This window comes from Lissotriton vulgaris, chromosome 11 (assembly GCF_964263255.1).
Source record: "Lissotriton vulgaris chromosome 11, aLisVul1.2, whole genome shotgun sequence".
NCBI classification, from domain to species: domain Eukaryota; kingdom Metazoa; phylum Chordata; class Amphibia; order Caudata; family Salamandridae; genus Lissotriton; species Lissotriton vulgaris.
The window spans coordinates 1,011,491,511-1,011,505,880 of record NC_141699.1 but is presented as its reverse complement, the minus strand read 5'-3'; the positions used below and the strand labels follow the sequence as shown (position 1 = coordinate 1,011,505,880).

Here is a 14,370-nt window from a genome sequence, read left to right as displayed (position 1 = left end):
TCATGAGTTGGTGGTCTTGAGACCCCACTCTGTCCATCACCACCCCCTTTTCTGAATCGTTTTTGTCCACCATAAGCTTGGAAGGGTATACTCAGATGTGAGTCCCTTGCTCATTGCACCATCAGGATTCAAGCAAGCCGGGCCGAAGACGGCTGTGATGCCAGAAACCAGTCCCCGGAAGCTTGTTTCCTTCCCAGTATAAGAATTGGCTTGGTAGTTTGGTCTGCCCTGTTCCCATGATGCACTGGGCCAGGGACAGACTAATTTGCATGTAGCCAGGTTCTGAGCTGGGATGGTGCAGTGAGCTAAAAAACGGTGATGGATCAAGCCCTGATCTTTGGACTGGGTAGGAGTAGTCTGCTCAATTCAGATACTCTGTCCATCACCACCCCCTTTTCTGAATCGTTTTTGTCCACCATAAGCGTGGAAGGGTATACTCAGATGTGAGTCCCTTGCTCATTGCACCATCAGGATTCAAGCAAGACGGGCCGAAGACGGCTGTGATGCCAGAAACCGGTCCCAGGAAGCTTGTTTCCTTCCCAGTATAAGAATTGGCTTGGTAGTTTGGTCTGCCCTGTTCCCATGATGCACTGGGCCAGGGACAGACTAATTTGCATGTAGCCAGGTTCTGAGCTGGGATGGTGCAGTGAGCTAAAAAACGGTGATGGATCAAGCCCTGATCTTTGGACTGGGTAGGAGTAGTCTGCTTAATTCAGATACTCTGTCCATCACCACCCCCTTTTCTGAATCGGACTCCAAAGGAGGCATTCCTATTAGGAAAAAACTAGAAGTTTACTGATTTTTGTTCTAGATACTTTTAGAAACGGGCTTAATAGCGATTGCCCGTGGGCGAATGCAATAGACACTTAATATTTATCTTTAGATATAATTATATATACCAATTGTCTGTTTGTGGCACTTACTGAAATAAGAACTGCGCCCCTACATGGGACCTTTATCTACACTTTAATAATTATGTCTATATAAAGATAATATTTCCAATCTTGACTGTCTGTTTTGGCGCTTACTGAAATGAGAACTGCGCCCATACATTTGACTTATATTAATATTTCGATAATTGTGTCAACATAAAGAGAATATTTCCAATTTTGATTCTTTATGAAATCATTATTCTATAATGTGGTTTGTAACTTTATGCGCAGCCAGAATTAGTCAAGACAGCGGCATATTTAGTTAGAAATCATTGATATCGGTATAAGTTTTATGACCCTTGCATTCCTCTTCTTTATATATATGCGGGAAAGAAAAAATATATTACTCCTTATCTTCTTGGTTTATATTCGAATTTGTCTGGCTATATAACTGATTCTGAATCATTCTCTATACCTGTAGCATTTTAAATATTTTGATATAAAGATAAATGTTCATATCTTTCATTAATTATGTGGAAGCCCGCAGCTTTTTTGGGGATGATTATTGTGACACGAAGAACATTCAATGTGTCAGTATATCGTGTAATCCTATTGAAATTTGGACTTGCAGTTATTTTTAGTCCGCTAACTATGTCTATGAAGTTTCGATCATGTGCAGTTTCCGGGCTGACATTCTTAGAAGTCCGTTGTTTATTTTAGGATATTGTAGATCGGCCGAATCGGTAATTATCTCTATGAAGTTTTCACTATGTGAGACTTCCTTACTGGTCTTGTTGAAAGTCCGGTATTTATTTCAGGATATTGCACATTGGCCTATTCGCCTGCTTTGGAAGTCTGTTGTCTACTTTCATCATTTCAGATTAGTTGACTAGCGGTTTTGGAAGTCCATCATCCATTTCAACAATTCTTTGTCGAGTTATCCATTTGAATAAAATCACATGACATAATAGGCGTGACCTTTCTAATTACCCGACGGTTTAAAAAGGCTTTATGCCAGATAGTAGTTGATGAATATTTGCAAACCGAGAGACACGTTGCCACCGGCCCCTGGTCTGCGCTATTTGTATAATTATCATAAGGTAAGCTTTAGTATACTGCTTAGCTTAAGTCCTCATGTTTGATATCAGGAATAATTATTTGTAAAATTAGTTTTTATCTTTTTATTATAATTTCTTTTAGCACTGCAATATCCCTACATTTGGAGGACTTGTTATCAGAAAACTTAGAAGTGTCTGCATTACCTATTTTTTATGCCTTAAGGTAAGCGTCACTTCTTTATTTAGACTGAATCTTTAGACTGAATCTTTAGTACTCATAAGAATTGGGGTTTATTGCCAAGTTAGTAATCGTTTCTTATTACTTTTCTTTACAGCACTCGATTATCCCCATATCAGGTTGATTATTTGTTGGACTTCTAAGAACTATTTTACTAGCGTATCTGTAGACAGACCAGGAGGCACGTATTAACCCCATCACCTTCAGGTAGCAGGAGGATTAGTCTTATCACTATCTTTACCACCGTGTTTGAGCCATAGATATATCTTTAAAGCATTCTCCTTTTCATCTCTCTGATTCAAGTTTGTCTTGGTTACATCGATGAAACCACACGAGACGCCGTTCAACAGATTTATTGACTCAATTCCTATTCGGCGTTTTGAATGCAGGATTTGTTTAGGTAATTAGCGACTATACGATTGTGACCATTGGCACATCTTTAGAAAAGATAATTATACAAATTATTTCCTGTAAGAATGAACATTTGTGGTCTTTATATTTTCAGCTTCACGAAAATTTGAATCATACTTTTCGCATATCTTGAAGGACTTCTTGAGCCATTATCAACGTTTCTAAAATTTATTAAAATAAGAAGGTAACCAGTCCTTTTTCATAATTACGTAATTAGGATTTCTATTTGAAAACCAGAATAATTAGAGAGTTTGCATAGAGTAACTCTTCTACTTCACTAATAGTATGTTCCTTATCGATCGTGAAATGAGATAACAACTTATAGTGTTGCGCGAAAATTACCTAAAACTTGAAATTCAACACGAGGTATTCAAGGAATCGCAAATAACCTAGAAACTTATCAATTTGTCACTAAAATTTATCTCACCCCTAACAGAGATAGTATTTCTATAATAAAATGTATATATTTATACACAATGAATTTATTTTTACAGAAACTCTTCTCTTGATCATATGGGAAGTGACAATCAAGGTATTTTGCGATTGTTCACATTTCGTAACCTAGTAAGTACTTCTTTGAATGAACAGCAATATATATAAATTTGAACATTAAAATCGTTTATCTATAAGCTATATATATTCGAAAATCAATCCTCTTACCAATCCCAATTTTATCCTCCAAGAGGAAGAGGCTTCCGCTCGAGAGGCTCCAGACCGAGAGGAGGACCTAACGACGTCAACCCTCAAAGTAAGTGTTTTGATTCCTCCCTCCCCTTCCCTCAAAGTGGGGGGCAGACTGAGATTCTTCGTCCAAAATTGGAAACTTATCACTGTAGATCCTTGGGTCCTGAACACCGTTACCGGTTTTTCAATAGATTTTATAGAAACCCCAATCCAGTCTTCTTTCCCAAGAGTAATGTCCCTTTCTCCTGCTCAAGAAGCGATCATAGAGGAGAAGATCTCCTCCATGCTACAGAAAGATGCAATAATACAAGTTCCCATGGAACTTCTGAGGTTTGTAAGTACTCTCTTTCTTGTGGAAAAAAAGGACAAAGGTTGGAGACCTGTCATAAATCTCAGGGAACTCAACAAGTTTCTCGTCTACAGACACTTCAAGATGGAAGGCATCCATCTTTTAAGGGATCTTTTGTTGGAAGCGGACTGGTTAGTCAAACTAGATCTCAAAGATGCTTATTTTACCATCCCCATGGCCAAGGAACATCAATCCTTCCTACAGTTTATTTGGAAGAACCGTCTCTATCAATTCCAAGCTCTTCCCTTCGGTCTCTCATCAGCCCCCTGGTGTTTCACCAAGGTAATGAGAGCTGTTGCATCCTCTCTAAGAGAAAAAGGAATTTGCATGATCATTTATCTAGACGACATTCTTATCATGTCTCAGGATCTCTCTCAGATCCTTCAAGACCTCAAAACGGTTATGGATCTTCTAGAGAATCTTGGCTTTATTGTAAACAAAGAAAAATCAATACTGTCTCCCTCAAAATCCATGGAATTCCTAGGTTTCACCGTAGACACCTCCAACTGTCTCCTCCTCCTTCCTCAGAAGAAGATTTCCAAGATCAAAAAAGATATAAGACATGTCCTCAAACATCAGGACCTTTCTCTAAGAGAATTGGCCAGACTCCTCGGCCACCTCTCTTCCTCCATTCAAGCCATCTTCCCGGGCCCTCTGAATTATCGAGCTCTCCAGATGTTAAAAGGAAGTGCCTTGAGATCAGGCCTCTGGTACGAAGACCATGTTTCCCTGAATCAAGATTGCATTTCAGAACTGACCTGGTGGTTGGAGAATTTGGATGCCTGGAATGGCAGAGCATATTCGGTTCATCGCCGGACTTTATTCTGGAATCGGATGCAAGCATCCACGGTTGGGGTGCCTGTCTCCTAGATCAGAATACTGGTGGAATCTGGTCCCGAGAAGAGTCTTCTCATCATATAAACTATCTGGAACTGACTGCAGGCCTTTACGCCCTAATGAGCTTCAAACACTCGCTTCAAGGCAGATCAGTAATTCTAAAAATCGACAATATCTCAGCTGTCGCTTACATATATCGTCTGGGTGGAACAAAGTCGAAGGACTTATCAAATTTAGCCAAAAAACTTTGGATGTTTTGTCTAGAACACAAAATTTCCTTGAGAGCAGAATACCTTCCAGGAGATTCCAACCTTTCTGCAGACTGGAATTCCAGGTTTCTTTTAGACCATTCCGATTGGAAACTCAACACCCTAATTTTCAGATCCCTCAACCATTTCTGGGGTCCCTTTCAAATAGACCTTTTCGCGAGCAGACTGACCTTCCAACTAATTCCTTACTACAGCTGGATGCCCGACCCGGGTGCTCTAGCAGTCAACGCCTTTCTACAGTCTTGGGTAGGAGTCAACGCATATGCCTTTCCTCCCTTTGCAATGATTCAGAGAGTCCTTCAGAAAGTGAGACATCAACATGCCTCCATCGTTCTGATAACTCCCTTTTGGCCTTCACAAGCCTGGTTCCCAACTACTCTAGAGATGTCCTGCGATCTCCCCTTCCTAATTCCTTCCCTCAACAACCTTCTTACCGACATAGACGGTCAAATTCACCCCCTTGTTCATATAGGGAAGTTGAACCTTCTTGCTTGGAGAGTGTCAGGAGATCCAATGATCTCGCAAGACTTTCGTCTACAGCTTCAACTCTCCTCGGAGAATCTTGGGCCCCAGGACACACTACCGGTATAACAACATCTGGAAAGTATGGTTACGTTGGTGCCTGGAAAGAGACTTGGATCCCGTGGAGGCACCTATCATTGATATAGTTAACTTCCTCGGAGATCAATTCGACAGAGGTTTAAGTTATAGATCTATCAACTGCTATAGATCCGCCATTTCTGCTGGTCACTCCCTGATCAACAATAGAACGGTTGGTAAGAATCCCATCATTTGCAGAATCCTTAAAAGTATAAGACTTAGAAGACCCCCCAAACCTAGATATCAATCTTTGTGGGATGTCAAATTGATTCTTGACCTTTTTTGCAATTGGCCAGATAATTCTCTTTTAAGCAGAAAGAATCTTTCTATTAAATTAGCTACCCTACTCTGTTTAATTTCATGTCGTAGAGTTTCTGATGTTAAAGCTCTCGATATATCTTATAGATCTTATGATATGTTTGGAGTTAAGTTCGATCTCCACAGAAGGACAAAGACTATGTCTGATTCCATTTTCTATCCTCGTTTTGATAGGTGTAAAAAACTGTGTGTCGTGGATTGTTTGAAACAATATGATCTGATGACAAGTACCCTTCGCCCCTGTGGTGTAAATCAGCTGCTTATTTGCTTTGTTAAGCCTAATAAGGCTGTCTCCTCTGCTTCTATTGCAAGGTGGGTAAAGACTGTTATGAATCTTGCTGGTATTGACCTAAATGTCTTCAAACCACACTCTATCAGAGGTGCTATGGCTAGTAAATCCTTTTGGTCAGGAGGTAAGTTGGATGATATTCTTAAAGCTGCTGATTGGTCAAACTCTAGAACCTTTGCACATCATTATTGCAAACCGATCTCTCATATGTCTAATGTTGTGTTACATGGCTACCAACATGCATAATGGTAGCCTCCGGTCTTGTAATGAAATTGCGATTCTCCTATTAACATGACCAGAGAATCTGGATTTCATTAAAGACACGGAGGCTAGCATTATCCCTCCCACCCTCCCTGGGTGGTTCTTGGTTAATATTTTATGTATTTATGCATTTGATATTATTCTTGCTTTACAATGAACATACTACAACTATTGAATTGTTTCTCTTTAATTCTCATTTCCTTTTCAGGATTTATCTTTGCTCATATCTAGATTTTATTTACACTTCTTTCCTTTTCAGATAACCTCTCCTGAACTCATGTTCCTGACTACTTCCCTAAGGATCTTGAAGTTATTTCTTGCCTTCTTCTACCTTGGTTTACTTGAAGTTTCATCGTTGGATTTCTCATTATGACTTTTTCTTACTTTACTCCTTATTTAAAAGAGGCTGATTGCCTAGTACTTTGTAGAATTGTTTTGTTGGTAATGTTCCATTGGAACTATTGCTTTATGACATATGCGGCTGTTTGGAGTTGCATTAAAAGTTATATGCATAATGCTAGCCTCCGTGCCTTTAATGAAATCCAGATTCTCTGGTCATGTTCATAGGAGAATCGCAATTTGAACATTAAAATCGTTTATCTATAAGCTATATATATTCGAAAATCAAAATAGAAATCTAAATGAAAAATGCTTTTAATTTATAAATTGGAAAACTTCTAATATGAATGTACCATCCTGATCCTGCTAAAATGTAATATCGGTGCTAATGTTCTTGGCCACTATCATTAGAATATGAAACATAGAACACTTGGATGTAGATACATTAAGTTCAATATGCTACCCTTTTATTTCAATTTGGTGATCCTATTTTGAGACTCTGAGCAATGAAATAATTAGATGTACAAGACTAGACATATTTGGCTAGTCTTTTTTTGCTTGTCAAAAATGAGAGGTTTTAAATTACGGTTCTTGATACAATGTTGAAAGTTGGACATGAAGGCTTTTGCATAATTACTTTAATTTTGTTGTGGCTTTTTTGTAATGGGTTTAAAAGTATCTATCATGTATATTCTTTTGTATTTTATAGGTAGGCTGTGGGGTTTTAGGTTTAAACCTATAATAACTGATAAAACCCCACTGAAAGAAAAATAGCTCTCACCGGTGAAAACATATAAACACTGAAAAAACACCTTCACAACCACAAACTAAATGCCATTCCAAGAAAGGAAAAAGAGAGTGAAAGAGTCATTTTTTTCTTCCTAAAGGGGTCAATACAATGTAACTTTGTTATACAAGCTAGCAGAAAGAAAGACTGGCTAACATTATTCTGCTTGAGTTTTATTCTTTAGGGATGCCACTAAAGTATTGTTTCTTCTTCCTTTTACTTTTTCAGTTTTGTGGCCTTTGGTCTAAAGATGCAGGGTTTAGTTTCATGTTTTAGGTCTAGTTTAATTATTTTATAAACTATAGAGAATCAGAAAATATCAAACTCATATTTGATATTTTTGGCTGCCTTTGATTCTTTCACTGATAGGTAAAATGGCTGGTTTTATAAACATCTTTCCTAATATGTGTCATCACATTTACCCACAGAATGGGTAAAAACCCTTAATACATCAGACCATAGTTTCTAGTGAGTCAGTATTGATAGTAGGTGAATTGCCAACACCTCAGGTTTTAAACATTCAATGCAAGGTATAGTGACAAGTATATATGGGATAGTGGTGAAAACATGACACCAGACTTGTGGAAAACATGGAACGCAGTGTCACTTGTAATGCTCTGCAAAAAAGGTTCTTTCCAGGTTCAACAAAGATTGAAGTGATATTGTTTGAATTTGCAGTGATTCAGCTACGTATATAAAAAAGTTGTGTGATGACCTGTCAAAATTGATACCCGAGCTGCAGTTATTCCCTGTAGTAGATCCTTGCCACTTGTTAGATGGTATGCTGAAAGCATCTTTACAATCTTAAGAGTTAATAAGGGATGCTATTGACTTTTTAGTCCATTCTGGTGCACTGTATGCACAGGAACTAAAATGAAAATATTTATCATTTCAAGCTTTATGTGGCATCAAAGAAAGAGTCATCCCAACGGTGTCCCCTAGCTGATGGTTCTCAGCCCAATTGGCTATGAATGCTGAGAGGGCCTTTTCACAGAAGTTTACATGGGAAGGAAAGAGCGAGCGCACATGACCCAAAGACACACTGAAGAAGTATTGTATGGTGTACTACATTAAGATTAATTTGCAAAAATCTATTTAGACCTCATATACACTATAAGTACACTGTCTATATACCACGTTCTTTCAGTGCAGAAAGCAATCAATAATACAAGTAAAATGTTCCATAAACACCGGAAAAACACTTTTTCTGTTGTTTTTAGTGGCGCGAAAATGTGTAACCACTGATAACTGTTTTTTAAGATATTGAAAACACTGAAAAAACCCCACCAGAATTTACCAAAAATAGAAACTGAAAACAGGAAAGCCTATTTATAGGTAATACGTGGCTACTCCTGAAGAAGGTGCTGGTCGCCGAAACGAGCGACGACAATAATATTGTGCCACTGTGTTTTTTATTGAAAAAAAGTCTTCCTTTTTTAACAAAGAAATTTGTTGGTATTAATTTATGATTTTTTCTGTTGATGTATTAGCTCTTCGCCTCTGAGTTATACATCTTTTTAAATGATGTGTTATTGTATATAACCTTTGGATTGAATGAATAAAAAGCAACATTTCTCTATATGTCATTAGTTTTTTCTGCCTCTCTATTATTAGATTTGCCAAGCAAAAAGTAAATTGCCTAGGTTGTTATTTCACATGTTATCAGCAGTCTTCAGCCAGGATAACTTGACTCCAGTGGTGTGGAGAGCATGGGACTCACGTCTGAGCGTACCCATCCCACTCGGGGTTACAAATGCAAAAACCACAGTTGATGGAGAGAATGCAGAACAATGTCATACATTCACCCCAGTACAGAGATCTGGGCCTAAATCCATCGTTTTTTTGCACTCCACACCACCCCAGTTCAGACATGGCGCTATGCAAATCAGCCTTGACCCTGTGCCTCATGGGAACAGTTCAGCCCGAACTGCCAAACCATGTCTTTCCTGGACCGGAATCAAGCATCCTAGGACCGGTTTCTGGCTATAAGCCATCTTCAGCCAGGATAGCTTGACTCCAGTGGTGTGGAGAGCATGGGACTCACGTCTGAGCATACCCATCCCACTCGGAGTTACAAATGCAAAAACAACAGTTGATGGACAGAATGCAGAACAATGTCATACATTCACCCCAGTACAGAGATCTGGGCCTAAATCCATCATTTTTTTGCACTCCACACCACCCCAGTTCAGACATGGCGCTATGCAAATCAGCCTTGACCCTGTGCCTCATGGGAACAGTCCAGCCCAAACTGCCAAGCCATGTCTTTCCTGGACCGGATAGGTGCTTTTAAAACCATAACATTCTTGCAAACATGCACCCACCCAAATTTGGCACCCGTTGCGGTGGCACTTCCCTAGAGCTGGCCCTGGTTTCAGGTTAAACTATCCTTGATTTCCATCATGTGTTGTTTAACTACTGTGGTGCTGCCTCGCAAAGCAGTGAGGTACTTTGATCTGCCTTTCCCTAAATCAGTCTCTCATGGCGATAGGGTCTTATGGCCCAGGCTGTGTTAGACCATCGGGGAGGTTTTAACAAACATATGCTACAGAACCAAAGATATACCAGATTTCCTATAACTTGTGCAATGAGACGTGCACTCCCTCAACAACTGCCCAACAGGTGATCCCCACAGGGAGTGGTGCCCGGGAGTGGTCCACCTCTTCGAGGCTCCATCCCTTGGGATCCGTGGAAGCCGTCCTGCGATCCTGCATTGCCGAAACGTGCAATGCGGGATTCACGGTGAGGACCGTGGAGCAACGGTGAGGCAGGTGCTGCCAGGTTTGTTCTTCAGTTCCCCCCTGTTTGCTCCCAGGGGAATGGAAATGCGGGCAAGCCCTAGCTGCGGGGGCCCGCTGCTGGTCACGTGCCCTTGTATCCAGATGGAGTGGGAGAGCCCACCGAATCCCCTTATACACTGCCTGCTGAGTGCCAGCTCTCTCCATCCATGAAAGTTTTTTCCTTTTGTTCTCGGAAATAAGATTACCCTTTTTGTAAAGCATTCTGACTCCTTGGTCCTCCTTTCTTTGTAATGCATGTTGCATACATTTCTAAAACTGTCTTTATATAATACCTGTTGGGAACTGTTTTTGCTCACACAGCTCTCTGCCACCAGCACTGCTTCCCCTGCTGTCCTTGTTCCCCCCACTCAGGGAGAGCCGAGTCCCAGTCTCACAGAAAGGGGATGAACTCAAGCCAGGACTAACTGTGGGGTGGGCTGCTTCTGTCTCTCGAGTCTCTGGGAAGCTGCGAGTGCGGGGAATGGTGAGAGTATGGCATCCATAGTGGAGGTGAGGAGACCATTGCTGAGCCCCACCGTGATTCAGCTTCCTCCAGCCTGTGGCGCTCAACCAACCCCTGGTAAAGAGGTCGGACTGCTGTGCCACCCTGATACCTGGTGTAGTGTCTGGGACAACCGGTAAGGCAGTCCCGTCTGGAGCACTTTAACTACAGCCTGGCTTACTCCCCCCTATGTAGTGCGACAGTCAGGACAGGGCTAGCAGCTGTGACCCTTGGATGTTGTTTGGACTTATATTTGATCTAACCACAACCAGCCGAGACCATAATGTTATGCTATGTAATATCATTATGTTGTCTATATTCTTTGCGCTCACTTCCGGCCAATACTGGCAGACTACATCTACACTCTTAGTTTAAATTGCACATCTTTCGTATACACTTGTAACATGTTTCTTTTGTGTTTAGACTCATGTATCATATGTGTAATCTATGTACTCTGAAGTCCTTATGTAATGTAACTGGTTCTATTGTAAAGAGCTCTGACACCTTTGGGTAAAGTTAGGGCTATATAAAAATCCATAAATAAACATAGCATAAAGTGTTGTTTAAATGCTTCCGTGCTCAAATTCCACAGGAAGGTGCCTCCATCTAGCACTGGTGAAACTAAGCGTTTGTTCCCCGTTGTCTTTCGCAGTGCTAACCACTGTACCATATACGCTTGCCAATCCATTGATTGCTCCCACAGGATCGATTTACACCGTTTACTGGTGGTTGCGCATTTTGCACCAGCATATACCTAGTTGCCCGGAGTAACAGTGCATATGCCCTGAACAATGAATGTAGTAAGGACATTTTTGACATTGTGGCAGTGCTTAATTACCAACAGTGGTTTCCGGTGGGCTCAACATCCTGTGATTCTGGGCAAATGACATAATCTCCCCGTGCCGACCAAAAAAGAATGTGTCCATGTGTAACATAACTTGTGCTCATGTAAAGCGCTCCAATACCTTTGGTTCGAGTTTGCGCTATATAAAACCGCAAAAAAAACAAAAAGAGTTGTTCTTCTCAAATCGATTATATAAACACTGATTGCAATCAGTTGCTAATATTGCCCTTGCAGTTTTTTTTCTCCTATTGAGATACATACTGCTTCAAATGCTGTTGCGGGTATCAAAGCACTATAGGTAGGCACAGGGCAGTTACTCAACTGGTAGTTATTTCATCGATCTAGAAAGAACAAAGGTTGGATGCGCAGGGCGGGGCTTCAAGTTCTTTTTTCAGATGAAAAACGGCGTTTCAGAACTCTGAGCACCTACGGATGAGTTCATCTTTTGCCAACTGAGAAACAATATTCGCCTCTTAAACGCCCTGTAGATGAAAACGGGCAAAATAAGCACACACTGAACTATTAAATACCCCAGCACTACTGTCGCAAGAGCTGCAGTTCTCTGATGAGCAGGACCTGCCACTCTACACTACTGGAGCTGCCCACAGTGCTTCTTATATCGATTCTCTGTGCTGAGAACTTCTTGTGGGAAGAAGAAGAAGAAGAAGAAGAAGAAGAAGAAGAAGAAGAAGAAGAAGAAGAAGAAGAAGAAGAAGAAGAAGAAGAAGAAGAAGAAGAGTCGAATGAGTCAAACAAGAGATTACCAGTAAGTATTGAGTTTGCTACTTAACCCACTGTCCGATACCAACATTTCATCTATTTAAATAAATATCAAGGATTACATACTTTGCATCAGGCAATGGCATAACTTCTGCTGATACTGACATCTTGCTGGAGTGAGGAATGTTCCTTATTTCTTTCCTTGTGGACCGCTTGAAGCTCGTTTTGTTAGACGATAAAACATGGAGGTTGTTCTGTAGATCTGTAACATAGTTGCTAAAGTGTTAGTTTTCCGAACATAAAAATCATGTCCTTTTCCAAATGTCAAAAACCTACCATAAGCTTTAGAGACAGTGTAGGAGCTGAAAGTAATAGCACAAATGATGCTTTGGGGTGCATTTACCATATTGGTACTGAAGAAGGCACACTTGCTTTCTGAAAGAGATAGACTACATTTCAGGAATGATGGAACATGAAGGGAAATATATGTAACTAATATATACGGTGATGGAAACCCTAGACAAATTACTTAGATGCAATGTATCATACAAAATATTAAACCTACGTGCATTGTACAGTTAATTGGGGTGTATACTGTAGGAAACTATGAGCCGAGAGGTCAACTCAACAGTGCTACTCACTGGCAACATTCAAGTGCCCAACGCCTTCTCTACATTTTCATTTAACTGAATATAGTTCTTGGAGTTTGAAAGGAACAACTACTCAGGAAGCATCCCCTACATTCTTATAACTTTGCAAGCGATGGCCACAGATTCCCAGCTACAGAGAGACGGGAAACATCCTGAACAACAACACTGGAACAATGAGTTTCAGAGTCGGGCAAGCTGAACAACAACTTTCCCGACTGACTTAGCCTTAACCACGCATATGCATGGTTAAGGATTGTCTCAGGGATTCCATTCTCATACAGAACTGTGCATAGAGACTTGGAACCTCAGTGAATTAGGGTGTGCCAAAACTCACCTTAGTACCCAAAATCCCCTACCAGACTAGCTACAGTGTCTCATTGGTTATCACAAACTCCCAATGCTTAGACAAACCAGAACATGGACTTAGTACACCTCAGGTAACGTGGAACACATGAACACTCTTTCGTTATACAATCATTTCAATCCAGAACAAGGAGTAAAAGAGGACATATGCATATTTGAAATGTTTATTCACTTATGCAGTGTTCTCAAACGCAGTATCTTAGCTAATACAAGCAAACATATTATAAGAAACAAAGTAATCAGCATAGTCACTAATCCATAGAACACAAACGGTGAAAGCATGGTATGATGCTAAAACGAATAGTGTTTAGTAACAACTAATTCTCACCCTCCCTAGCTAGTATATTATATTATATCTAAGAAGGTCTCTTTGGGCTTTAGCAGGGTGGCCCCATACCTCAAGAACCTAGTGGTAAGGGATCACCTCATCTTTCACCAGCTCTCTGCATGTGAAGCACCATCCAGTGTGTTTGTATGCTCTTGTGCAAAGCAATATAAAACGCGCCTAAAGCCAGAACTTGGCCGCAGCTGCATGTATGTTATGTCTAGGAACGTGCAAAGATCAGACCTCACAACAACCACTGTGTTGAGATATCCTTGAAGGTTTCAGCACTCACTGTACAGACACAGCTCGCCAAGCAAGGCTGATATCAGAGTAACAACATATTATTCTCGCATTAATCAAAACATTCTACTAGGCTCAAAGCTAAAGCAACAGCTATGTGTCGTGTGCAGAAGCAGCAGAAAGGTAAAATGGCGTTTGAACTCCTAATAAGCTCATGCTAACTTAACACAGCATACAGGCAATATATATCTATATGACAGGCTAAGTCGGTCTAGTGTTCGGGATGGGCGGAGTTGAGAGGAACGTTGGACAGGAACAAGAGAGGTAAGAGGGGTTTGTGGTGGTTTAGGGGTGGGAGGAGTTCAGGGTAGTTTTTAAGGGGTGGGGGTTTGTGTTAGCTTTTGAGGTGGGAGAGGTTTGGTGTAGTTTTTAAGGGGTAGGGGGTTTGGGGTCGTTTCTAGGAGGTTCGGGGGTTTGTGTTAGTTTTTAGTGGGTGGGAAGTGGGTATAGGGTAGGTTTTAGGGAGTGGGAGGTGTGCGGTTTGGTTTTTAAGGGGAGGGAGGATTTTGGGTTAGAAGGCTGTTTACCATGAGAAAAAAAAATCATGGTTGAGACGAGGTCGTACTAGAGACTG

General features: G+C 40.7%; 1 protein-coding gene across 2 annotated transcripts in view; it reads right to left on the bottom strand.

Moving 5' to 3' along the window:
* The window catches only part of ZBBX (zinc finger B-box domain containing), a 551,428-nt gene that overhangs the window by 36,606 nt on the left and 500,452 nt on the right, over positions 1-14,370 (bottom strand). For both annotated transcript variants that reach the window (XR_015300974.1, XM_086944333.1), the window contains exon 19: positions 12,285-12,420. Coding sequence is in view for 1 of the 2 variants with exons in the window: in XM_086944333.1 (XP_086800459.1) it covers positions 12,285-12,420 (136 nt within the window). In the remaining variant the exon portion in view is untranslated. The remainder of the gene's footprint in view (positions 1-12,284; positions 12,421-14,370) is intronic.